The following is a 27,055-nucleotide window of genomic DNA, read 5'->3' as shown; positions in this document are numbered from 1 at the left end:
AGTAGTGGATTTTTCTGGACCTCGGCGATTAACTTCTCCACAATGTCGTCTGCCATTTTAAATAAGCGATTCCTTAAATTAGAATGGATTCTGATTGGCTGTCAGTGTTTTATTGTTCATAATTTTGAAAGTGATCCCAACGATATTGATTCTCTATATCGTTATTGTTATGGCTGTGGTGTGGACAGTGCTGTTCTTTTATATTTAGAACGATTTTTAGAACTATATCTTTATTGCTATCTTTATAGTTATCATTCTTGGTGTGAACGGGCCTTAAGGCTTTTGACACAATCCTTTAATCAATCTTTAGCTGCGTGTTGAATTGTCCACACTCCGTGTGAGATTATTATAGATCTGCAATCAAAAAGACAAGGCAGCCAGTCAGTATCTGATGATTAGCGCTAAACCACTGTGAGCCTTTTATTTCTGACTCAGAAAGTTCTGCAGCCTCTCGACTGTTCAATTCAATCCTATTTTAGTCAGAGAGCCTCTTTCAATGGTTGCTGGTTTGAAGAAAAAGCTTTGACCGTGAAAGACTGAGCCCATGGCAACAGTAGCTAAGAGGAAGTGTTCAAAGGGAAGACAGCTTTAGCAAATCTCAGAAATCAAAGAGAACAGATCTTCAGTCCAGCACAATACACCAAAATCATTAATTAAACTGTTAAGATCTAGGTTTAATCAATTAAATAGATTTATCCAGTTTCCTAGGTTTTTTCATATAGGGCCTAAAACCTAAAACTAACTTTTGCCACACCTGCCAAAATTTACAAGCCATAAATATTTTTTACCAGCCATGAAAATGTTTTTGAAAAAACAGGCAGTTATGACATCAAAGTGTTAGATACCAGTGAATTTCATAAAGTAATCAAATGTAAAATAACACTGTATAGTCTTCACTGTATAAATTAAACATAGATTAATCCTTATTAAAGTTATAAAAGTTACTCAGTCATGAGCAGTGTGTGATTTTCTCTTTGTCTTTTGTTGATTGATTAACATTAATGATACAGACAGCAGCAGGTTTATTAAACTGCTGTCTCTTTAAGACCAAATACACAAATCCATTATACTGATACACATGCATTTTCTTGTTTATGTTCACTTAAGACATAACTGATTATGTTTACTAGAATAATTGCCATTTTCAAATGCAAGAAGATGTGAAAGAAAGTTCAATTCAGTATTTGAAAACTTGACAAATTGAGTTCCCTTTCACGTATTCTTGAGCTTGAATATTTAAATGGGCAAGGCTTAAACTTTCATGGCAATGCAGCACTGGTCTGTCAACTGTCACGAGTGTCGTTCATGTTTTTGGACATTTATGTTCTCACAGCATTGTATTGTTAGAAGAATTCATAAAAATATTACCAGCCAATTGGCGATGTTTCATATACTCACCAATGCTGAATTTTACTCACATTTGGTGCTTGATGAGTGTTATTTTTAGGCTATATATATATATATATATATATATATATATATATATATAATATATGTGTGTGTGTGTGTGTGTGTGCGTGTATTATTACAGAATAAAAAATACGTTTTCTCATATATATATTTTATAAATAAAAACATTTTTAGTTCCATAAAATATTAATTTAACCTCATCATTACGAGTTTATATCTGACAATTCTGAGAATAAAGTTCATATTTGTAGGATACAAATTTTCAATTGCAAGAAAAAAAAAGCTTCCGTATGAACCCCACCACCCCCAAAAAGAACAAAAACTGTAATTTGTTATTTTAATTACCAGCTGTAGTTTTAACTGAATAAAAGTTCTTGAAACATCTGGAGTAATAAAATGAATCAATATATTTTATAGCGCTGACTTAGGAAGTACCAGAGTAACACCACATACCTCTGCGTCAAAAAGGTTGAGGACCAGTGCCTTAACAGGGCTTTGGTGTCATTGATGCATTTGTCGTTTATGACTATTACAGATTTTTCCACTGTTAAATATGCAATTTACAACACAGCACTGCTGTAAACACTGCAGAATACCATATACAGTTTATGATGGAGGCTTGGAAGGTAGAGGAGTAATTTATTACAGTTTAATCTGTGAGACTGGCTTTCATCGACTTGACAGTTTTAGCTCTCGAGAATCAATAAAAGCTGGAAATAACATCACGTCTCGAATACGACGAACTAACTCTAAAAATAACTTACAGTGGGCTGATGTTACAAAAACCAGAGACCCAGCAACATCTCGCCATAAAAATACTGTGGAAGATGCTGATAATATTGGGACTGCAAGTATAAAGCTCTGCTGGATAATGTAAAATTATCTGCATGTGCTCTATATGCATGATATTGATTTCATTAACATAGTGTGCTAGTGTTTCAGACTTTTTCTTTTGTTTTGTGAAAGATTAATCTGTTTCGACATTGTCAAGAAATGTATTTTCTTTTCATATGAAAGATGTTATTAACGGCGTACTAAACTCTGTATTAAATTCTGTTTAGTGTCTAATGCAGAATAAATGTTAAAATAAGACTTGAATGCTATTTTTACATGGAATATTTGTGAATTTACATATCCCCATTCACCACCGTTACAGTTTAAGTGTCTATACTGCAAACCCTAATGCTCAGAATAATTAACTGGTTTGAGTAGGACAAACTTAATTTAAACAAATTAGTTCAGTCAAAATAGCACTTTCTTTTTCTTTCAAGTTCACAGAACTAATATTTTTTAAGTAAACTGAACTGTTTTATGAACTAATTTCTTTTAATTTAGACTTTTAGTTTTCCAGCATTCTTTTCTCAGAAGAAATGGACATTTTTGCAGATTTATTAAAAAAGAAAAACTGAAATATCACATGGTCCTAAGTATTCAGACCCTCTGCTGTGACACTCATATATTTAACTCAGGTGCTGTCCATTTCTTCTGATCATCCTTGAGATGGTTCTACACCTTCATTTGAGTCCAGCTGTGTTTGATTATACTGATTGGACTTGATTAGGAAAGCCACACACCTGTCTATATAAGACCTTACAGCTCACAGTGCATGTCAGAGCAAATGAGAATCATGAGGTCAAAGGAACTGCCTGAAGAGCTCAGAGACAGAATTGTGGCAAGGCACAGATCTGGCCAAGGTTACAAAAACATTTCTGCTGCACTTAAGGTTCCTAAGAGCACAGTGGCCTCCATAATCCTTAAATGGAAGACGTTTGGGAAGACCAGAACCCTTCCTAGAGCTGGCTGTCCAACCAAACTGAGCTATCGGGGGAGAAGAGCCTTGGAGAGAGAGGTAAAGAAGAACCCAAAGATCACTGTGGCTGAGCTCCAGAGATGCAGTCGGGAGATGGGAGAAAGTTTTAGAAAGTCAACATCACTGCAGCCCTCCACCAGTCGGGGCTTTATGGCGGAGTGGCCCGACGGAAGCCTCTCCTCAGTGCAAGACACATGAAAGCCGCATGGAGTTTGCTAAAAAACACTGAAGGACTCCAAGATGGTGAGAAATAAGATTCTTTTTGGCCTTAATTCTAAGCGGTATGTGTGGAGAAAACCAGGCACTGCTCATCACCTGTCCAATACAGTCCCAGCAGTGAAGCATGGTGGTGGCAGCATCATGCTGTGGGGGTGTTTGTCAGCTGCAGGGACAGGACGACTGGCTGCAATCAAGGGAAAGATGAATGCGGCCAAGTACAGGGATATCCTGGACGAAAACCTTCTCCAGAGTGCTCAGGACCTCAGACTGGGCCGAAGGTTTACCTTCCAACAAGACAATGACCCTAAGCACACAGCTAAAATAACGAAGGAGTGGCTTCACAACAACTCTGTGACTGTTCTTGAATGGCCCAGCCAGAGCCCTGACTTAAACCCAATTGAGCATCTCTGGAGAGACCTAAAAATGGCTGTCCACCCACGTTTACCATCCAACCTGACAGAACTGGAGAGGATCTGCAAGGAGGAATGGCAGAGGATGCCCAAATGTTGCATCTTTCCCCAAAAGACTCATGGCTGCATTAGATCAAAAGGGTGCTTCTACTAAATACTGAGCAAAGGGTCTGAATACTTAGGACCATGTGATATTTCAGTTTTTCTTTTTTAATAAATCTGCAAAAATCAACAATTCTGTGTTTTTCTGTCAATATGGGGTGCTGTGTGTCCATTAATGAGGAAAAAAATTAACTTAAATGATTTTAGCAAATGGCTGCAATGAGTGAAAAATTTAAGGGGGTCTGAATACTTTCCGTACCCACTGTACATCAAACACCCGCTATATTGCTAAATCTACCAGATTTTTCATATCAACATTAAAATATACCGGCATAACTGGGTTTCTTTTGAGACTCCCTTGCGCGGTCAGTTAATGATATGCTAAAGCCCGCCAGCATGTTGACCTGATTGGTTACAAGGTAGTCTGTGACGTCAGAAACACCAGGGATTTTTGAAACTGTTTTTAGATCACTGCAGTTTTAAGGAGAAAATACTCAGCAATTGTGTTGACATGAATTTGCACATGGTTTGTCTTAAAACATATTACAACAACATTAAAAACTTGATTTTCACCACAGGGGGACTTAAAAATACTCCTTTAAAATATTCAACCCCTTTAAACTCTTGGTGTAATTCTCACACACACCGGCAGCAGGGGCTGAAATGAACTGCAGTGCGCTTTGAAAAGAAAACGCGCACTGATTTCTTCTGAAGGAGAGAGAGAGAGAGAGAGAGAGAGAGAGAGAGAGAGAGAGAGAGAGCTCGTGCAGGGAGTGCGTTCAGTGTTCACTTCACCTCCCACATGTAACGTGGCAGCCAGCGATGGCAAAGCTCCTCAACAAGTGAAGCGTGTTGTCTTCACTCTTCAGCTCCTCGAAGAATCACGACATGATCGCGGTGAGCGCGGAGAGCCCCGTGGATCAGTACCGGACGCTGGCGTACGACACCGCGCTCAGTACTTTACTCGCTGTGCTGGTGTATGTGGTGCTGAAGGTGAGCCTGGACGGGATCCGCCAGTGGCGGGCTCGGATCTCGGTGCTGATCGTGGGCTCGGGTCCGATCGGGCTGACCGCGGCGCTGGTCGCTGTCCGCTCCGGTAAGGTGCTGAAGCTGACGCTGCTGGATGAGCGCTACCGGAGCGCGCTGCTCTGCAGACCGCAGCAGATCGCGCTGGACCCGCGCAGCGTGCGCTTCCTCCTGGACCTGGGGGTGGATTTCGACAACATGGAAGGCTGCTGGCACAACGAGCACTTCTTCACCAAAATCGGAGTGTTTCAGGAGTATTTGCTGAGCATCCTGGAGCAGAAGAAGCAAAAGGTTGACGTGAAAGTCCGTTTGGGAACAAAGGTACGTGCGTTTCTCACTGCGTGGCTCGCAAACAATCAGAACTACTTGTTAAAGTTAGTATATGATTATTTTCGTCACCCTCTTGCCCTGTTCATATTTTCAAAATTACATTATGATGCATTAAAAGCTAATATACGTGATTTGGAATATGGGGAGCGTGTCCTAGCTGGATATTAGCAGGTAGACAATCTTAGATCGGCTATACCTGATCCGATCATACCAGGTGAAGGTGCTCCAGCTGGGTTTTGAACATGGTAGCTGGTTACCATCTAATGGTAGATATCAACCAGCTTGAACCATAATGAGCAGCTAGCTAATAAACCAGCCAGACAGACAAGGCATAAAAGCATTCATATTACCAAATGGTTAAACCCTGAGACAACATAATGATATTCATGATTCAGAAATGCTTGATATAGCAAAAAAAAAAAAAAACTTGATTTGATACTTTGGTCCCAAAAAAGCTTGATTTGTCAAAAAAATACTTTTTTTGAAAAAACTTATTGAAAATAATGATCATGATGCATACTTTTTAAAGGTGTAAGTCAAATATGTTTTTACCAGTGTTGGGCTTGTTATTCAAAAAATATAATTTATTACACCGTTACTAGCTACACATTTCAAAAGTATTACTTTATTTATTACTTTATGGCAACAGTAATTAGTTACACTAGTTATTTTCCTTTTCCTTCAGAAGTTGTAATTGTGTATCTTGCCCATAAAATTCTTCTAAAATGTTACTAACAACATATTTCCGCCTCATCATTTGACCAAATTCCACATTGGATCGCAGTCAGAAGTTATTACAAACACTCAATTGATAGTGACTTTTACTCAAAACTATAATTGTCATGTGTAGTTTGAAGCTAATTGTAGCTATAATTTCTCTGTTACCCATATATGATTATATTTCATGATGTATTTTATCAAAGAAATCACATAAGTTCATCATAAAAAGTTTTTTTTTTCTCCAAAAAGATTTTTAATCATAGTAATATAATTTATATCGGGATCAGAGGGATGTGGGTGGGCAAAGTATAAGTAATGCCAGAGTAAAGTAATGCCACAACTTACACAACGGTGTTCAGATCAATGGCAATATTTCTATCTGCTGAATGTAAGCTTTTCCATATTCCAAGCTTGCCTGCTGCACTGGCGACTTCATATGCCTGTGCGAGTCGTGAAAATAATGAAAATAAATCTAGGAATTATTGGATTGTTGGATTTCAAATTAGTAGGGGTTAAAGGATTAGTTCACTTTCAAATGAAAATTAGCGCAAGATTTACCCTCAAGCCATCCTAGGTGTATATGACTTTCTTCTTTCTGATGAACACAATCAGAGTTATATTGATAAATTTCCTGACGCATCCGAGCTTTATAATGGAAGTGAACAGGATCAACGAGTATGAGCTGAAGAACGTGTCTCCATCCACATCCATCCATCATAAACGTACTCCACACGGCTCTGGGGGGTTAATAAAGGCCTTCTGAAGTGAAGCGATGCTTTTGTTTAAAGCTGCAGTCCGCAACTTTTTCTGTGTTAAAAATGTACAAAAAGTATATAATAAGAATATGCAACATGAATCCATTTTTAAAAACCGTGTTTTTGTCTTATCCTGAATCATTATGGTACACTTATAATAAGTATTTATATTTGGACTATTTCAGACCAGACTGGTAGGACTCGCCGCAGAGTATCACAGTAACTGCGTGACTCGCCATAGACATACACGGAGAAAAGTAGCTCCGGCTACAATGTTCCTCCGCAAGACGCATGCAGTTCTGTTTATTAACCGCTAGAGGGCCAAAAATCGCGGACAGCAGCTTTAAGAAAAATATCCATATTTATAAAGTAAAATATCCAGCTTCTGCCAGACCACCTTCTGTATTCAAGTTACAAAGAAAGTGTAAAACTGGCGTTGAGTCAGTTACACTTTTTCCATAAGTTTAATAGGGAAGGTACTTAACTTAGGAAAAAAGTGTAAAACTCTCGCAGTTCAAAAATCTTATGCTACGTCCTTAAAGGTGCCATCGAAAGTTTTTTTACAAGATGTAATATAAGTCTAAGGTGTCCCCTGAATGTGTCTGTGAAGTTTCAGCTCAAAATACCCCATAGATTTTTTTAATACATTTTTTTAACTGCCTATTTTGTGGCATCATTAGAAATGCGCTGATTCATGCTGCGGCCCCTTTAAATGCTCGTTCTCTCCACCTCCGGAGCTCGCGCTTGCCTTAAACAGTGCATAGACAAAGTTCACACAGCTAATATAACTCTCAAAATGGATCTTTACAAAGTGTTCGTCATGCATACTGCATGCATGCGTCAGATCATGTGAGTATAGTATTTATATGGATGTTTACGTTTGATTCTGAATGAGTTTGATAGTGCTCCGTGGCTAAAGCTAACATTACACACTGTTGGAGAGATTTATAAAGAATGAAGTTGTGTTTATGCATTATACAGACTGCAAGTGTTTAAAAATGAAAATAGTGATGGCTCTTGTGTCTGTGAATGCAGTAAGAAACGATGGTAACTTTAACCACATTTAACAGTACATTAGCAACATGCTAACGAAACATTTAGAAAGACAATTTACAAATATCACTAAAAATATCATGATATCATGGATCATGTCAGTTATTATCGCTCCATCTGCCATTTTTCGCTATTGTCCTTGCTTGCTTACTGATGATTCAGCTGTGCACAGCTCCAGACGTTTTGCCCTTGTGTAATGCCTTGAACATGGGCTGGCATATGTAAATATTGGGGTCGTACATATTAATGATCTGTTACAGTCGGTTTTATGTTGAGATTTGCCTGTTCTTCGGAGGTCTTTTAAACAAATGAGATTTACATAAGAAGGAGGAAACAATGGAGTTTGAGACTCACTGTATGTCATTTCCATGTACTGAACTCTTGTTATTCAACTATGCCAAGATAAATTCAATTTTTAATTCTAGGGCACCTTTAACTGACACAACGCCAGTTTACACTTTCTTCGTAACTTGAATATGGAAGGCGGTTTGGCGGAAGCTAGATATTTTACTTTATAACTTGTTAAATATGGATATTTCTGATACTTCAGAAGGACTTTATTAACCCCGTGGAGCCGTGTGGAGTGCGTTTATGATGGATGGATGTGGATTGAGACACTTTCTTCAGTTCATACTCATTGATCCCGTTCACTGCCATTATAAAGCTCGGATGCGTCAGGATATTTATTAATATAACTCAGATTGTGTTCATCAGAAAGAAGAAAGTCATATACAGATGGCTTGAGGGTGAGTAAAGCTTGAGATAATTTTCGTTTTAAAGTGAACGAATCCTTTAAGGCATCAAAAGTAACTAAGTAATGAGCTGTTTTATGGATGGTAACTGTAATATTATTACTGAAATCGTATTAGTAATTAGTTACTCTACTAGTTACTGCAAAAAGTAATATTATTACTGTAACTAGTAACTGCCCAACACTGGTTATTACTTATTACTGGTTACTCCATTGACATTTAGAGTCATTAAATAAAATAGTTTGTTGATTTTTTTGTTTTTTTTCTCCAAAAACAAACCTGTAAATACTAAGATTTTTAGATAGTTTTACCAATTGATTATCTTAGACATCCACATTTTACATAAATCTATTCTTTGGTTTTATATTCCCCCATGTCTTTTTTGTAACCTCACAAAAAAAACAAAAAAAAAAAAAAACCAAAAACAAATAAATAGGTGTATGTCTTTAGAAAGCACATCACATATCTGAGGTGCTTCCTGCAGTAGATTTGCTTGCTCATTCTGCTCAGAGACGCTTTCCTCACAGTTTAAACTCAGCAGACAGAGTCGAGTCAAAGCCAAAGAGCTCAATAAAGCAGAAAAATGAGCTTCACCAGTTAAAATCTGTCTCCTGGAAAAAAGTTCTCTGCTCACAGGTTTGGCTCCTTGCATTTTCTCAGGAATGTTATCTGTTTATGTAGAGCAGATATTGCCTCAGGAATAAGCCAATGCGTTTCCATCATCACCAGAGGAAATTAGACAGAAATTAATATGATGGACGTTTTTTCATTAAACACTCATTTAGTGCCAGCTAACTAACTGTCATGTGTCTGTCATATAATGAACAGGTGATTATGTTTAACAGGCATTAATAAAGCTATAGACAGCGATTCTCCTTTGCTCTTTTTTGTTCTCTTTCACTTCTATTTCGGTCTTTGTCAAGGCCAAAACTGTTTTATGGTTTGCTATAAAGTGCTCTTTCTTTTCTGGGTTGCTACATGCTGAAAGCTATTTATTTTCAGTCAAGACAGAGGTTCGTTTGGGATACTTTGGGCATCTTATCTTGACAGTGTTCGTCTGAGGGCCAAGCTATTTGTCACTGAACCAAAGATTTTTTTGGAGGAAATCGATATCTTTTGGTATTTATTCTGCTGAGATACTGAAATGTCTTACCCATCTATATAGCGTACTAGTGTACTATCTATACTGTTTCATATGCAGTATGAAGTATGCAGTGATCAAAACGTTTGACAAAAGTGCAAATTTAATGCACTACATTTGTTAGGCAGATTTATATGCTGTTTAATATTTGATGATTGAGTTATTGTACATGTGCATCAGCGCTGCTTCTATTGCTTTTCTCTGCTTCTTCTTCACCTGTGTTTTGATCCGGAGATTCTGTACTCTTCCAGAAGTAATAGCGCTCCCTACCTTATAACAGTAAAAACACAGATTGCCGTAAATTTCAGCGAATGACAGGGAAAGAGTTATAAAATATTAATTAAAAACCTTGGTTGCACTTTAATTTACAGTACGTGTACTTACATGTACTTACAGAGTACTTACCTATTAAAATACAGAGTAATATAAGGTAGTTTAGGTTTAGGTGTAGGTTCTGGGTTAGTACCTAGTTATAACCCAGTTATTATAATTTCTGTAATAAGTACATAGTATGTACATGGGGAACAGGACTGTAAAATAAAGTGCTACCAAAATCTCTTAATTTGTGTTTTGAAGATTAGCCAAAATCTTATGGGTTTGGAACGACATGAAGGTGAGAAAATTATGACAGGGTTTTCATTTTTGGGTGAACTATCACTTTAAACTGAAGATTTTTCTTGTATTTATTTATTCATTTATTTTAATTTGACCAGTACAAAATAACCACTTTTATTTCCAAAATTATAACTGGAAGCCACTCAGTGATTCAAACATACAACATGATGAACGTGTAACATAGTAGCTTTGAAATGTTTCTTGTTGCATATTGTGCACCATTTCACATGCAATATGTTTTAAAGTGAGGGAAGTGCTCCAGTTTGAGTAAATGGATTTCTCTGGTCAGTCTATTTATGCCACGTCTCTGATGTCTCTAGACACGCAGACAAGTTCACATCCAATAAACCAAAGCAGACTTGAGTTTCATTTCATTTACAGCTATTCTGGGTGACAAGCTGTCAGTCTGGTTTAACAAAACTGTCCTGCTGCTCAGAGAAGAACAAACCATCAATGGCAAATAAGAGTCTTTAGTTGTCACCCTGTCTACGCAAATCAACAATTGATGCTCTTACGCAGTTTAAACACGTGGGTTGTTTGGAAGAATTGTGCTGTTATAAAGATAACAAACAAAATTTTATAGAATACAACTTAATACAACTTATTACAACAAATACACTTTTTTAATTGATTCACTATTCAGGCAACACTGCTTGAGTTGCATGTATTTGATTAAAAAGAACTGACTCATAAGAGCCATTTGTTCAAGAATTGAAGGACATTGTGCATGTTGATCGTTTTGATTTATCATAAGAGTCATTAGTTTGGAAATCTTGACTACTGGATGCACTGTATTTTCACTAGAAAGAACTGGTTAAGAATCATTCATTTGGGAATCAGACAATGGCTGTGCTGTATGTTTTGATTCATTCAGAATCTCACTACTCTGTGAACATTGAATGTTTCATGTAAAACAACCGTCTCTTTAAAGTCATTTGTTCAGGAAACCGATTAAACTTGGTTGCTTTGTTTGTTTTATGATTCGCCTGAAGTAATTCGCTAATACGAGTAATTTGTTCACAAACCTGACTTTATTGAACACACTGTATGTTTTTGATTCACTAAAAAGAACCAGATCAAAGAGTCATACATTCGGGAATTGCTGTATCTGACTACTGACTCTATGTTTTGATTCACTAAAAATAACTGGTTCAGAGTCATTCTCATCTAGGGAATTGGAATCTACTAGCCATGCTGTATGTTTTGGTCACAGTCTGATTAGTCTGTGGACACACTGTTTGTTTGATGATTCAACTGAAGGAACTGGTTCATGAGAGTTATCAAATCAAACTGTGGGCCTACTGGTCACTTTGTATGCTTCTGATTCACAAAAACAACTGGTATAGAGTCATTTGTTAGGGAATTAGAGCATACTGGTGGTGCTGTATGTTTTTGATTCACATAACAGAACCGGCTCATTAGTGTCATTCGTTCAGGAAAACTGAACTGGTTGTTCTGGATGTTTTTGATTCAGTGAAAGAACCGAATTGCCAAGCTAAAAAATTTTCTCTGTAGTTTAGTGAGGAGTACCTGAGGAAGATGTCCAGGGCAGAATGGCCGCGAGTGATCGTCGTTGCTGATGGCTCATGTGGAGACTCCTGCTCTGTGCTGGGCATCAGCTCTGATTACATCGTTGAATCATGCCGTGCTTACGGAGCCAATGCCACCATAGAGAGACTGGACCAGAGACAGGTGAGTTACATACAGCCTTAAACATGCTCACATGCAGGATATCATCACACAAAGAACATTTTGTTGTTATATGAAAAAAAAAATTATAGTGCTCATTAGACTGAAGAAGAAGCCTTTTCGCAGCGGAACAAGCTGATTCAGCGGTGCCCTGCAAGCAAGCTGACGCTCTGCAGTGGCTGGTATGGACATCGAACTCACCTGTATCCTCTCAAAGGCCATGGCCAGCCTGGTTGTATTAGAGTGCCACCTGTGGCTAAATCTAAGGGAGATTAAGGACGTAAACAAGATTGCATTCCTTGATTCCCCAGTGTCCCCCACCAGTCTCTTTGGCATGCAGGCAATGCGCCACTTCCTGCACAAGTGCCAACTCAGCAGCCTGCGAAGCTCGCACCATCGACCACTCAGCCCAAGCCAGAGCTTGAGCTCCAACAGCGCTCTCGCTTCCTAAGCTCCAGGGTCCCCACCCTAAGATAATGCTCATGTTCACGCACCCATGCAACTGAACACTGTTATTAGCAAACAAAATAAAAAATAAACAGATTAAAAGAAAGAGCACTTTTCCTCTTCCCTATACTACAAGCATCAGTCCCCTGCCTCAGCACAGCAGCCTGTTGCCCAAAACACTCACCACCCGGGCTCAGGCTTGGGGGAGCCATCTCCAGATTATCAAGCTGGGTTCTTAACACAATCAAACGTGGCTACTTGCTTCAATTCGCTAGCAGGCCCCCACACTTCAGGGGCGTAATTTGCAGGTGCGGAGCAAAGTGCTGCATGTCCTCCGTTCCGAAGTAATGAATTTACTGGTGAAAGGAGCTGTAGAAACAGTTCCACCAGCCCACAGCGAGTCAGGCTTTTACAGCTGCTACTTCCTCTTGCCAAAGAAGGATGGTGGCCTCAGGCCCATCCTTGATCTCAGGCATCTGAACCACACTTTAATGAAACGGCCGTTAAAGATGCTGACATTGAAACAAATCCTCAAACCTCTCAGGTTTGCCCAGGAGATTGTTTCTTCTCAGTGGATCTGAAAGATGCCTATTTTCATATCAAAATAGCCCCCCCATCACAGACCATTTTTAAGATGTGCATTTGAGGGGGTGGCTTACCAGTATACCGTCCTTCCATTAGGAATGTCTCTGGCCCAGTGCACTTTTACGAAGTGCATGGATGTAGCACTCTCCTCTTTGAGACAGAAGGGAGTGCACATGCTGAATTACCTCGACGACTGGCTCGTACTGGGCTAGTTGGAGGCTGAGTTGAACACTTACAGGTCCCTGCTCCTCAGCCATTTATAATGCCTGGGTCTCAGGATCAACTTAGCCAAGAGCTCATTTTCTCCCAGCCAGCGAATATCCTTCCTGAGAGCAGTTCTCAATTTAGCCCAAATGCGGGCTTGGTTCACGCCAGAGTGTGCGCTAGCGATTCAACTGCTTGCAGTGTCATTCAGAGTCAGGGTTTCACTCCCTCTCAGAATCTTTCAGAGGACACTTGGCCTAATGGCGGCAGCATCATCAGTAGTTCTGCCTGCTACACATGTTGCCCCTGCAGTATTGGCTGAAACCCCATGTTCCAGCCCATGCTTGGCATCTTGGACGCCTCCATATCAAAGTAGACCACAGCTGTGTCTTGGCCCTGTCCTTTCGGATGGACCCTCATCTGTATTGGGTCGGTACAGACCTGGGGTTGGTCTCCAGAAGGAAGGTGGTCATGACAGATGCCTCCAACACAGTTTGGGGAGCTCTGTGTGAGGGCAGACTGACAACCGGCTCCTGGTCAAGCATGGAGAGGCAGCAGCATAACAACTGCCTAGAAATGCTGGTGGTTTTTCTGGCTCTCTTCCTACCAGACCTCAAAGGGCACCATGTCCTAGACCGCTCAGACATCATAGTGGTGGTGTCCTACATAAACCACCAAAGTGGACTCAGATTGAGTCCTCTGTATTAACTTTTGAGATGCCTCCTCTTATGGGCACAACACAACCTGCGCTCACTCAGAGCAGTGCACGTGCTGGGCAGACTGAACCAGAGAGCAAACATGCTGTCCCGGGGCAATGTGTCCTCGGGGGAATGTTCAAACAATCTGAAGTATCTTTGGGAGGGCAGAGGTCGAAGGACAGGGACACGCTGGCTCACAAGTGGCACAGCCTTCCCCGTACGCATTTCCCCCAGTCACACTGCTCCCTCAGGTCATCAGATGAATCAGGGAGGTTAGTCCTTCTGGTTGCCCCTCTTTGGCGGAACCAGTCATGGCTCCCTGGCCAATTCCCCTGAGGAAGCACCTACTTTCCCAGGCGAAGGGAATGATTTGGCTCCTTCAACTTTAGTTGTGGGCCCTCCATGTTTGGCCCCTTGACAGCAGCCTATGAGCCTCCCCACGAGGGTATTAAGCACTGTCTACCAGACTCCTCTATGCTATTTTATGGTCTGTCTTGTCTGACTGGTGTGCAGTATGGAATAAAGACCCAGCGTCCTTTGACGTTTCACTGGTGCTATTTTTTTCTAAAGGAGCTGGGTGCCTTCCAATTTATGTGGTGGCCAAAGCAGTGAACCACGGTCTTGTGGCTGGCCAGTCAAGTGAGTGGCATCAGTCAAGTGAGTGGGAGAACTGCAAGCGCTCTCGGTGAGCGCATCCTCCTTGAGTTTGGGCCAAATGAATGTAGAGTTGTCCTCAAATCAAGACATGGTTATGTGCATAAAGCGCTCTCCACTCCATTCAGAGCACAGGTCATTACTCTCTCCACTCTTCCTGTGTCCGAGGACGAGCAAGAGTTGCACTTACTCTGCCCGATCCAGGCCCTGAGGATGTATGTAGAGCGCTCTGCCCAGTTCAGACAATCAGAACAGCTTTTTGTGTGGTTCAGTGGTTGCACCAATAGGCATCCGGTCACAAAGCAGAGATTGTCCCACTGGATAGTGGATGCAATTGTGCTGGCTTATGAATATGTGGGCCTCCAGTGCCCCGTCGGAGTGAGAGCCCACTCCACCAGAGGCATGGCCTCCTCCTGGGTGTGGTCCAGTGGAATTTCCATGGGCGATATTTGTGGAGCAGCTGGCTGGTCCTCGCTGTTCACTTTTCACGTCCCTGCTCTGCAAGCACAGGTCCTCTCTGTTTACTTGGGCTTTGACCTCTACACAAGCTCATCCTGCTCAGAACGTCTTCTCTTGGGGCTCCAGCCCTGTGGTCCGAGCTCCTCCGAATGCTTTTGCCCTATCCTAGCCTTGCTGCCTTCAAGGCCCCTGTCCTTAGGTGCCTTAGGAAAGGGCCATAGAACGATTGTCATTCTGTGATTTTAGCAGTCGAAAGATTCTGAAGCCTACGGTGGAGATTTGCCCACTTATATAGGCAGATAGCCCTCCCTGTTTTGGCGGGCTGCAGCACCATAGGCTCGTGCAGTTTTGCTGTGTGATTCAATCAGGCTTCAGTATTCAGAGGAAAAAAGGAGTTTTCCCATAGCATCTACAGTAGTCAACATTTGAAGTGGATCAAAACCTTTCATCAAAGTTGTCCTAAAACCAAAATGCAATACCCGCTCTTGTCTTAGGACAACTTTGATGAACTTTTTGATCCACTTCAAATGTTGACTACTATATTACGACTTAATAATAATCGAGGTTACATAACTGAATATGTTTTTCTTTTGCTGTTTGATTCATATTAAAAGCATATACAGCAGTAGGTACTATATTATGTTGCTTTCATTTTAAAACACAGATCCAGGGCTTGACATTAACAGTCGCAAAATGCGGTTGGATGTCAGCAGTGGCATGTAATGCAGTCACTCCTATGAGCCACTTTGATGGGTTGAATATTAAATATAATATATATACATTTTCCAACTGTATTATTTTAAAAAAAGGCATCTGAAATAATAAACTAAGTGCAATGTAGTATTGTCAAAAATATTGATTTTTCTATACATATTGATACTGAAATATCTGAAACGCTTCCAATACTCATTTTCCGTGGAATAGATACACAATACCAGCTGCACTTGCTCTAGCATCTCTCTGACAGTGAATTGACACAATAACCCACCTCCCATTACTCACTCATTTAATTGATGAATATTGCTGGTGTTACAGGGCTTGAATTTTGGCATGGGATTGCATGTATTGCATATAATTTTACTCATTCCCACAGATTTTGTGCTCAAACCCAAAGTGTGCATGCATAAAGCCACTTTCAGTACTAAATTGAGTTCTTTTCCAGTCAAATACATACAAAATAATGTCAAAATGCTGTTCTTGGTGAGTATTCCCATGAACACAGTCAGTTATAATATAGTCAGTCTGTGCGTCAAGTCTTAAAGTGACAGCAGCCTAATATACTTGCTGTTAAAATATGAGGTAATATTAAAATACCTATATGGCAGGTTTTTCCCTTGGTATCAATGTCAAAATTGTGGCCAGTGGAAATGGTGAGTGGCTAGTAACTTTGGAAAACCATTAGCCACAGTGGCTGGTGAGCAAAAAAGTTAATGTCAAGCCCTGCACAGATCTAATATATACATGCAATTTCTTTACTTGCTGTTTATGTTCACAGACATAACCGACTGCGTTTATGTGAACTTTGTGTGTTTTTGACATAATCTTGTGTATATTTGACAGTTTAAGTGCAATAAAATGTGAAAAGAACTTAGTTTAATACTCACAGGACGCCCTGTCAGACAACCTGACATGCTTCGGATGTGTGTGCTCAGAAAACTGTATATCAGAAGTTTAGACTGATATGGCTTTAAAACGCATGCAGATTTGAACTGCAATGTCATGTGAGTGTGACTGCAATAGAGATGTTTTGTTTGTTTTTTTGGCAGAGTATTTGAGGCACGAGCTGTACAGACTCCACCTTTTTCTGAAAAGTGGGGTGGGGAACAGCAGCTTATTTGCATTTAAAAACACATGCATGAAAACAGTATGCTTTTTCTTCCATTCAAATATGGGCATTTACAACATGGTATAATAAATGTGGGATATTTTGAGCTGAAACTTCACAGGAACATTCTGGGAACACCTGAGACTTATATTACATCTTGAAAAAAGGGGCACAATATGTCCCATTTAAATCATTATACCATATCACGTCATTATATCTCAGTAGCAACCTTTTTCCCCTTCTCAGGCTGTTATTCTCTGAAATCTCTCATTGCGTTCTTGAATTTAAATGTCGTCAGAGCTGTTTGTGGTCATGAGGTCATCAGGGTCTTACTGGGCTGATTCACTTTATGAATATGGGTGAGGAAATTAAGCCAGTATGAATAATAATAGAGTCTATTTCTGCCAGCAGTGATGCAGGTGAGCCAGAGAGAACCTGCCAGCATACAGCATTAACTGCATGTGTTATAAGTGACAGTGAATTTGACTTTTTTTTTTACACAGGTTTAGAATGACAGTTTGTATAATTGATTTCTCTCTCTCTCTCTCTTTAGTTAATGTGCTTTGTGTTTGAACAGATGGTGTAGAAGGTTTAGCTAATGCAGATAACCAAGGTCAGCTTGTGTCTCCTGACAGGCTGTTTTGTTAGTCGGTGTTATGTATACAGTAATTCATCAAACAAGCTTCAGCAACCTTGATAAGGTTCAGAGATAAGCAGGGTTTCAGTCTAATTAGTGCAACTGAAACTTGGCTCTGGATATTGAGGATTCATGACTATTGATCATTTTTCCATGACCATATTTCACTCTCTCTACGAGCTTTAAAGTCTATGAAATCAAAACTGACAATTCTTGTTTTTATGGAATATTTCAGTATTTATTATAAATGATTTATCTGTGCACATCATTATTTTGTTAAATTCATGTGCCTCGTAATCTTGAAATAAAATTTAATTCCTCTCCCTCTTGCAGCGACATCTCTTCTCTGATGATGAGGGCGGAGCATGCTGTCACTTACGTGAGATCCACCAATAGCAAACCACAACTATCCAATCAATTCCCCACAGACAAAATCAAGCCCCGCCCTGCTTTTGTTCTTGTTTCAGAAGCCGTTTCACTCATACGTCACAATAGGGATGAAAAGAGTAGCACAACTTCTCTTTCATGCTGACTTTTAACAAGTACAAAGACATTTTGTATCGGTCAACATTTCTGGAGAGAAATAGCATGAAGACTGGAAAAATATTAAACTTTCTAGTGTGCATGTGTCGAGCATCTATGCTTGCGCACACTATCAAATGAAGTATACTTTGAAAGGCTGTGTATTCGCTGTATGGTAGCATATGCATAAAAATGAAGAATTAAACAGGCTATCCTAGCAGGCATACAACCTTATACCTTCAATGTTAAAATGTGGTTGAAATAATGTTGAAAAAACATTGAAAACAACATTGGTTGTGAAAAGGTTCACAAAATTTTGCAGTGATTCAAATGCTGAAAATTGATCCATGACGTTGATTAAAACATTAAAATGGTGGCCGGGATTTTTGCTGCTCTGCTTTTAAGAAATTACTTCTTCATATATGAAACATGTTTTCATATATGATTTTACACATTTATCTAAACTAAGTTCAAAACAAGACAATTAATACAGCAATCTGAATAATTTGTAAGTGTCATTTCTCCCCATGTATTATACATTTTCAACTGATCTCATACAAATTACATACATAACTATCTCAAAATAAAGGCTCTTGCTTGCGTTTAGGAATATTCAGCAGTGAGCGAATATCTGTTCAGACAGGAGACAAATGAGAAATCCTTAAAGGCCAGAACATGACCTGGCTGGATTGTACTGTACTGATGTTACTGCCAGCATTATTGAATTGTTTAAGAAAATAGTGCCTGCTGGGAGATTTTGCCCCCCATTAGAAATCTGTTTAGTCCAATCAAATTTCCTGTCCTCATTTCATCAGAGTAAAAGATCACCAATTTTGGCCCAGATGGGGAATAGAACATGCAATTCAGCTTTTTACTCTCCAGTAATTAGTTTGTCAATCATAGAGAATGAATAATGTAACAAATATTTCAATATATATCGAGGATGACTTTATATAAAGTTGGATATATAAGTATGCCCAACTGTATTCAGATACATGTATGTATACTCGCATATGCTGATATATGTAATGTTTTCAATGAGGATATTGTTTCGGTGTAATGAAATGTTAATTACATACATAAGCAATAAAATAATGATTTGGTTTGATTCTGTTTTATAGGTTCCCACACCAGAGATCCGTGCACATAGTTTGTACTTTGACCTGTCGGCATACGGGATCGACACCGTGAAGGAACCGCGCAGCTCCTGCCAGCCTGCAGCCAAACCTGGATTCCACCTGAAGATATACGGAACCTTCCGGAACCGCTACATGGCTCTGGCCTGCACTTCAGAAGCAGACTCCAAAATGATGCATTTCTTGCGCCACACGGCCAACTCTTCAGTAAGACATCACAATCCCAGCATGCATCTGTTTGACAACTTCATCTGTTTTTAGGTTCTGGGAATTCTATGCATTCTCAAAGGTTCATCCAAAAACAAAAATGCCGTTCTGCTCCTCCCCAGCTGGACCTTCTGGTTGAAATACTGTCAGTTGGTGTTTCAAACGATGTTTAATGCTAAATAGTTGTAATCCGCTTCCAGTTATTTTTAGCTGTACAAAACAGCTTGTTATGCTGCTTGATATTGTAAACTGCTATTTATTACCATATTATTTTAATTTATTCTCTTAATTGTAAACACACTGGTTTGTAGCACAAATAGTTTTACCATTTACTGTTGTTCTTCTAGTTGTATGAAGTTACGAGTTGTAGATTGTAAAATGTAAGAATATTGTCGCATGGCTCTTTATATAAAGTTGGATATATAAGTATGTCCAACTGTATTCAGATACATAGAGCATGTATACTCACATTTGCCGATATATACTATCAGGGCTGTTGTTAGGGATTTCTGGGCCCCCTAAAATAACACTGATGTGGGCCCCCACCACCCTCCTCATATCATATATTGGTATAAGATATAGGCATGGAGAGCCACATCTGGCGCAATGTAACCTTATAGGAATTTCTATAACAAAATAACAAAACAGACAAATAAATAAATGCAAATAAAGGTTTTCATTGGACAAAAACAATATAAATATTTATATAAATGTATCTACAATGTTTTATAAATATTACATCAACACATAGCATTGAGCAAATAACTTCTTATGAAGCATTGTTTAAAGTCATCAAGCAATTATTCAAGACAAACTAATAAAGAAACAAAAGACAATAAATTAATAAAATAATAATAAAAAAAACTTTTTTAGGCCTACCAACAATATAATATAAAATGTCCTGGTGTTTAACCGCTGAGGTAAACATTCAGATTTAAGAAAAAATAATAATAAAAAAATAAAATAAAACCTCTTAAAGTTCTTATTGTCTTTGCAGGTCTGTGATCCTTGTGACAAAAGCACAAAAAGACAGGGACTTGGAGCTCGTAATCGTTCGTGCTGCAGATTTTTTCTTATACCTTTGAAAATAATTAGGGCACGGCATCCAATCACATTGACATCCCTACAGTGCATTTACCTGTCTTGTTAAAGAATGTTTTGATAGACTGATTAAGCAATTCTCCTGGCCTCCCTCTCCATGATGTTACTGGTACCCAGATTGTAGTGACCATATGGTATGCATCATGCTCCGGGGGCCATGGAGCCTGAACCACCACAGTTTCCAGCACATCCAGGTCTGATGATCGCTAGTCCGGTGCTCTCAGCACTTTCCAGTCCGGTGGTCCCAAGACCAGCGCCTCTTCATAACATAGCCACCACTCCAGAGCCTCTTCACAACATGGATGCCATGCCAGAGTCTCCAGCTGTCATGGATACCATGCCAGAGTCTCCAGCCATCATGGACGCGACGCCAGAATTTCTGGCCATCATGAACATTGCACCTGAAGCTACCAAGGCAGTCCCTAGGTGTCTGAGACTGCTTCCAGTTTGGCATTAACTTCCTCTTTGCTCCAACACGACCACAGAGGTTGTTAGTGAACTCTGAGCTTGTCCTGACACGACCATGGAGGGCATCCCCGAGCTTCCTGTCTGCCCTGACATGACCACAGAGTTTGTCCATGTACTTGCTGTCTGCCCTGACACTACCACGGAGGTCATCCCTAAATTGGCTGTCTGCCTAGATACAACCACAGAGGTCGTTCCTGAGTTTCCTCTCTGCCTAGAGCTTCCTGTCTACCTAGATATGACCACGGAGGTCATCTCTGAGTTTCCTGTCTGCCTAGATTTTCCTATCTGGCTAGATACGACCATGGAGGTGGCCCTTGAACTCCCTGCCTGTTTCGTCGCGGCCAGAGAGGCTGTTCTAAGTTCCAGAGTCTTGTCCGAGGAGACCACAAATAAAGACTTTGCTTTCCTTGTCAAAAACATTACTCCTGCCTGCCCTGTTATGGCCACGGAGGCCATTACCGAGTTCTCTGCATGTTTTGACATGGCCCCAGAGGCCAAACCTAACCTCTTTGTTCTTTTTGTTCCAGTCATGTTTCCTCTGCTGTGGTGGTCTTCTTCTCCACCGTGGGGATCTTAAACTTCACTGAGGTGGTCATCTACTCTGCCGTGGGGGTCTTCAGGCCTGTCTACTCTGCTTGTGGTGGTCTTCTGCTCTGCCATGGTGGTCTATAGATCTGCCTGATCTGCCCTGGTGGTCTTCTGCTCCACCAGCTCTACCTGCTCTATTGTGGTGGTCCTCAGCTACGCCTTGATGGTCTTCAGCCCTGCTAGCTCCACTGTGGTGGTCTTCTGCTTCACCGTGGGGATCTTTAGACCCATCCTCTCTGCAGTGGTGGTCTTCTGCTCTGCTGTAGGGATCTTCAGACCCATCCACTCTGCTGTGGTGGTCTTCTGCTCAGCCACAGGATCTTCAGGCCTGTCTGCTCTGTTATGGTGGTCATCTGGTCCACCGTGGGGGTCTTCAGTACTGTCTACTCTGCTATGGTGGTTGTCTGCTCCACCGTGGGGGTCTTCAGCTCTGCTCAGATGGTCTTCAGCCCCGTCAGCTCCGCCCTGATCATTTACCCTGCCTACTCTGTTCTGGTCACCTGCTCTGTCTCCCATGATCTCCACCAGAGGGCACTCCTTCTGACTCCCTTGCTTTCCCATCATGAACTTCAATTCCCATAACCCATACTCATTATGTTTGATTACTTCCACCTGTGTCTCATTATCTTGTTAATGTCTGCCTATTTAAGCCCTGTTTTCACTCATTCTTTGCGAAGTCTTGTAAGTGTCACACTGCATTTCTGATCGCTCTCCCTCTGGTTACCCGTGTTTTGGTTTTGACTTTCTGCCTGGTTTCCCAGATTTCCCTGTGTTTTTCTGCCCTGTTGTCTTGTTTGATTTTCTACCCTGTTATTTGACCTATTACCTGTTTTATGGATTATGATTCTGGATTGCCCTAATAAAGCTGCATTTGGATCTTTAACCCAAGTCTCGGAGCAGTTGTGACAGTATGTATCGCAAAATGACACAGCACAGCTCAAATCTCCTAAATGCGACTATAAGGCATTAAGATATTATAAACATTAACACCATGATTTTCTGTAAAGCTGCGTAAATTTGAAAAAAATAAATTTGACGACTTTACTTATAAAACAATGTTACAATTTGTAAAATGTTGCAACAGGATCTGTTGAAAACTATAATACATTAAAATGCAAGCTGAGTCGTGTCATTCCAAACCTGTATAATTTAATGAGAAAATGTAACTATTTTATGAGATGCATATTTCATATGAATTAATATGAAGTGATTGAAACATATGATTTTTAGAAAAAGTAAAAAAGTAAGCCCTGAACCATCCTTAAAAACACACAATCAAACAAATACAACTAGTTATGAAATTATCCAGCAGGGGCTAACTAGCAAAACCTTGAGCCATTGGTGCCAGACTATAGTTTAACAATTCTCTGCTTTTGCTTTATTTGGAAAGCTTCATTAATGAATAAAAAGACAAAAAGCATAAACACAGAGAAGAAAATAACAAAAATATGTGAGTGGTTGAAAAAGAAAACAATAAGAGACAAGGTGTATCAGGGCACAGTCGTCACAGGATATGTAATTCATGAAGACACATGCTGTTACCTAGTTACAACCACAATGTGTGTGCGTGTGTGTGCATGTGCGAGTGCGTTTGTGAGTCTAAAGCATGTAGGGAGGGAGATTAAATGAATCACCTGATCTCTAATGACTTACCTCTCTGTTCACTCAGATCATGAAGAACATCTTCCACCAGTCGTTCAATGCATACAAGACTGACATTGAGCCTCGTCTGAGTGAACTCACGCTGCACCACATGCAGTGCAGTCGCAAGCTGTTCGAGATCATGCTGTCATACAGACGTGTCAGCGCCGCTTACATCGAAGGAGATAATGTGGCCGTGACTGTAGAAGGAGAAGCTGCAAGAGTGCTGAACTTTGACACGGGTGAGAATAGCAGCATTTGAACATGACCTGAATGCAAAGAAAGTTACTGTCTTATAATTGTGTTTATGAATAGTCATATTTATAACTTTCATTACTTAAAATTTTAGCTGGAAAAAAGAGAAAGAAAAAAAAAATCATCTGGTCTTTAGCAGGTCTTAAATTTAAGTAAATACAACCTCCGACATGACATATCACACCGTGTCATTATTTATTTAACAAAAATAAAGCCAAAATTGAACAGCCATGGGTGACAAACTAAGGACACCATATGATTCAGTTGTTTGTAGAGCCACTTTTAGCAGCAATAACTTTAAGAAATCATTTTCTGTCTCACTCTATCAGTCTCTCACATCTTTCTTGAGAAATTTTGGCCTGCTCTTCTTTACACCATTGCTTCAGTTCATTGAGGTTTGTGGGCATTTGTTTATGCTCAGCTCTCTGAAGAAGCCACAGCATTTCAGTCAGGACGAGGTCTGGACTTTGACTGGGTCATTGAAACACCTCGATTCTTGTCTTTTTCAGTCATTCTCTTGTAGATTTGATGGTGATCTTCAGATCATTGTCCTGTTGCATGACCCGATTTAAGCCAAGCTTTAGCTGTCAGACGAATGGTTTCACATTTGACTCTAGAATACTTTGGTATATAGAAGAGCTCATGGTCGATTCAATGACTGAAGGTTCCCACAGGTCCTGTGGCTACAAAACAAGCCAAAAATCATCACCCCTACACCAGCGTGATGGACAGTCGGTATGAGATGTTTGTGCTGATATGATGTGTTTAGTTTTCTGTGAATTATGGCCAAACATCTCCACTTTGGTCTCATCTGTTCAAAGAACATTGTTCCAGAAGTCTTATGGTTTGTTCAGATGCAACTTTGAAAACCTAAGCCGTGCCGCCATGTTCTTTTTAGAGAGAAGATGTTTTCTCCTGGAAACCCTTCCAAACATACCATACTTGACCCATCTTTTTCTAGTTGTGCTGTCATGAACTTTATCATTGAACATGTTAACTGAGGCCTGTAGAGTCTGAGATAGAGTTCTTGGGTGTTTGATTTCTCTGATCATTACATGGTCATGATCTTGGGGTGAATTTGCTGGCACGTCCACTCATGGGAAGATTTGTGTCTGTTTTGAATGTCTTCCTCTTGAGAATAATCTTCCTCAGTGTAGAATGATGGACTTCAAATTGTTTGGAAATGACCTTGTAACCCTTCCCAGATTGATAGCAGCAACAACTGCTTCTCTAAGATCATTGCTGATGTCTTTCTTCCTTGGCATTATGTTAACACACACCTGAAGACTCCAGACCAGCACACTGCCAAAACTTCTGCTTTTATAGAGGTGACCACACTTGCTGATTGATTAATCAATGATATTTGATTAGCAGTGCCTGACTTACACTTACACTCTTCATTCATAAGGAAACAGTAAAGGTGTCCGTTTGTCAGCCATGACTTTTCCATTTTGACCATAGTTTTTGTTAAATAAATAATGACATGGTGTGATATGTCATGTGTTGTTGTTCATCTGAGGTTGTATTTACCTAATTTTAAGACCTGTCAAGGACCAGATGATTTTTTATTATGTATTCAATAGGGTGTCCTTTCTTTTTCACATGATTGTATATATATATATATATATATATATATATATATATATATATACATACAGTATGTTGATAATAAAAACATGTAAATGATAAAAACAGTAAATGTAATTTTTCTAATGCAAAAAATAAAATAATAATAAAAAATAAGAATAAGCTTTTAAAAGAATATATAAAAAACATTATTTAAAAGTGTTTTTCAATGGAATATGAGCAAAATCATATATATATATATATATATATATATATATATATATATATAAAAATTAATTGTACCTAAATTTTGCTGTAAGAGAAAATGCATAAAATGCTAATTGTTCCTGCACTTTCAGTTCAACCCTGTTATGCTGATATTTCCCTCTTAAAAAATATAAAATTGGTTTGATATTATATTTTTTTTAGTTAATAATAATATTATATTTAGTACAGTTCAATTTACAATAGGGCTAGAACGGCACACAATTACGTTGATTACGCACTGTTGATGTTCATCCCTAATCCCCTGCATGTTTCGCACAAAACAAAACTCTAGAGCAGATGCTAATGGTAGTGTACAACACAGCTTAATACGGTTGTGTTCATACAGCGCTTTGTTGACAAGTGTGACAATCCCATTCTATAACAGAACTGAATTTACAAGCTTTATCAGTATTTCAGCTTTCTTCTTATCAAGCATAATAGTTTACATCTCTTTTGGGAAAAATCATTGATCTTTTTTTTTTAATTATATATTGTTATTGGCAGAAAGCACAGGAATATTGACTATAATCTGATGTAATGCATTTTTATTTGCAATCCAACATCATGAAATTTTTTTGCAGTGATCTTCAACCCCATAACATTTTTGATATAACAGAGTTGACACAAACCGGAGACAGAAAAATGACTATTAATTTTTTTTTTTAAGTGACAATATGTGATTTATTACAAGGCACATCAAAACTAGGTGATATGTTACAGGATTTAAATGATTTTGAGTTAACATTATTTTGAGATAATAAATATGAATTGGAAAAATAACATAAAATACAAAGTAATACAATAAAATAAATGAGAAAGACATGTATATATTTTTCTGTAGCTTTTTCTGTCTGCTTACAACATTTTCAGTGAAGCCAAAATATTATTTCAATTGTAACATTCCCTTTCAGATTATATCTGATTGTATATTTGACACTTTGTCTGTAATCTATTACATGAATATGTCTTTGTTGATTAAGGTTGCGGAGTGAACCTGGGCATGAGAGGCCTGGAGTCACTGGGGATGTTCATCTACAGAACCGCCACGGCTCTAGACCAGAACGATGTGTTCGAGGCGCTCTCGGCCAAAATCCAGCACTCCAGACACGTGGCAGAGACCTTCAGGAAAAGTGGACTGGCCTCGGCCATGTTTGAATGACCCTGCATATATTTGTACGAGAGCCAAAGTGTGTGTGTATTTTGAGGGAAGTTATAAACATAATTGCTTACATATAATGATCAATATCATATTCACTGCACATTGGTGTGACCAAAGTTTATGTATTTGCATTTAATTTGTGAAAAACTGTTTGGTGTAATATGGACGATTTTTTCTGCCAGAGACTAAACAATTAAAAAGGTAATTGAGACTTTTTATCCCACAATTCTATTTTTTTCTCAGAATTGTGAATTTATATCTCATAATTCTAACTTTTGTTCCCATTCAATTGCGACTTTATACATCACAATTCCATGAGATAGTCACAATTACCTTTTTTATTTTTTTATTCCGCGGTGGAACGTCTTGTTGCGTATGCAACCCTGTTCCCTGAGAAGGAAAACATCGGTGCTGCCTTTTGGTGTTGACACTATGGGGAATGCCCTCAGACTGACCGGTGTCTGACCCTGACTATAGTAAAGGTAATCTCCAGAGACCTGTTATGGACAGCAACCTCCAACACTGCGCCTAAGTGGACAACAGATAAGAGGGACGCCATTTTCCAGACAATCTACTTCTACTGTCATCCCTACTATACATAATG

The 27,055-nt window shown here is 39.4% G+C and overlaps 1 protein-coding gene across 1 annotated transcript; it reads left to right on the top strand.

Moving 5' to 3' along the window:
- Nucleotides 1-4,707: 4,707 nt before the first annotated feature.
- On the top strand, nucleotides 4,708-26,496 carry si:dkey-234i14.6. Its single transcript, XM_048159261.1, has 5 exons — nucleotides 4,708-5,298; nucleotides 11,859-12,035; nucleotides 19,185-19,406; nucleotides 23,233-23,446; nucleotides 26,273-26,496. The coding sequence occupies exons 1-5, from the start codon at nucleotides 4,840-4,842 to the stop codon at nucleotides 26,449-26,451; spliced, it is 1,251 nt and encodes a 416-aa protein (XP_048015218.1). The 5' UTR covers nucleotides 4,708-4,839; the 3' UTR covers nucleotides 26,452-26,496.
- Nucleotides 26,497-27,055: the final 559 nt, after the last annotated feature.

This window comes from Megalobrama amblycephala, linkage group LG15 (assembly GCF_018812025.1).
Source record: "Megalobrama amblycephala isolate DHTTF-2021 linkage group LG15, ASM1881202v1, whole genome shotgun sequence".
Classification (NCBI taxonomy): domain Eukaryota; kingdom Metazoa; phylum Chordata; class Actinopteri; order Cypriniformes; family Xenocyprididae; genus Megalobrama; species Megalobrama amblycephala.
The sequence above is the reverse complement of the archived record's forward strand: the minus strand, read 5'-3'. Positions and strand labels throughout refer to the sequence as shown.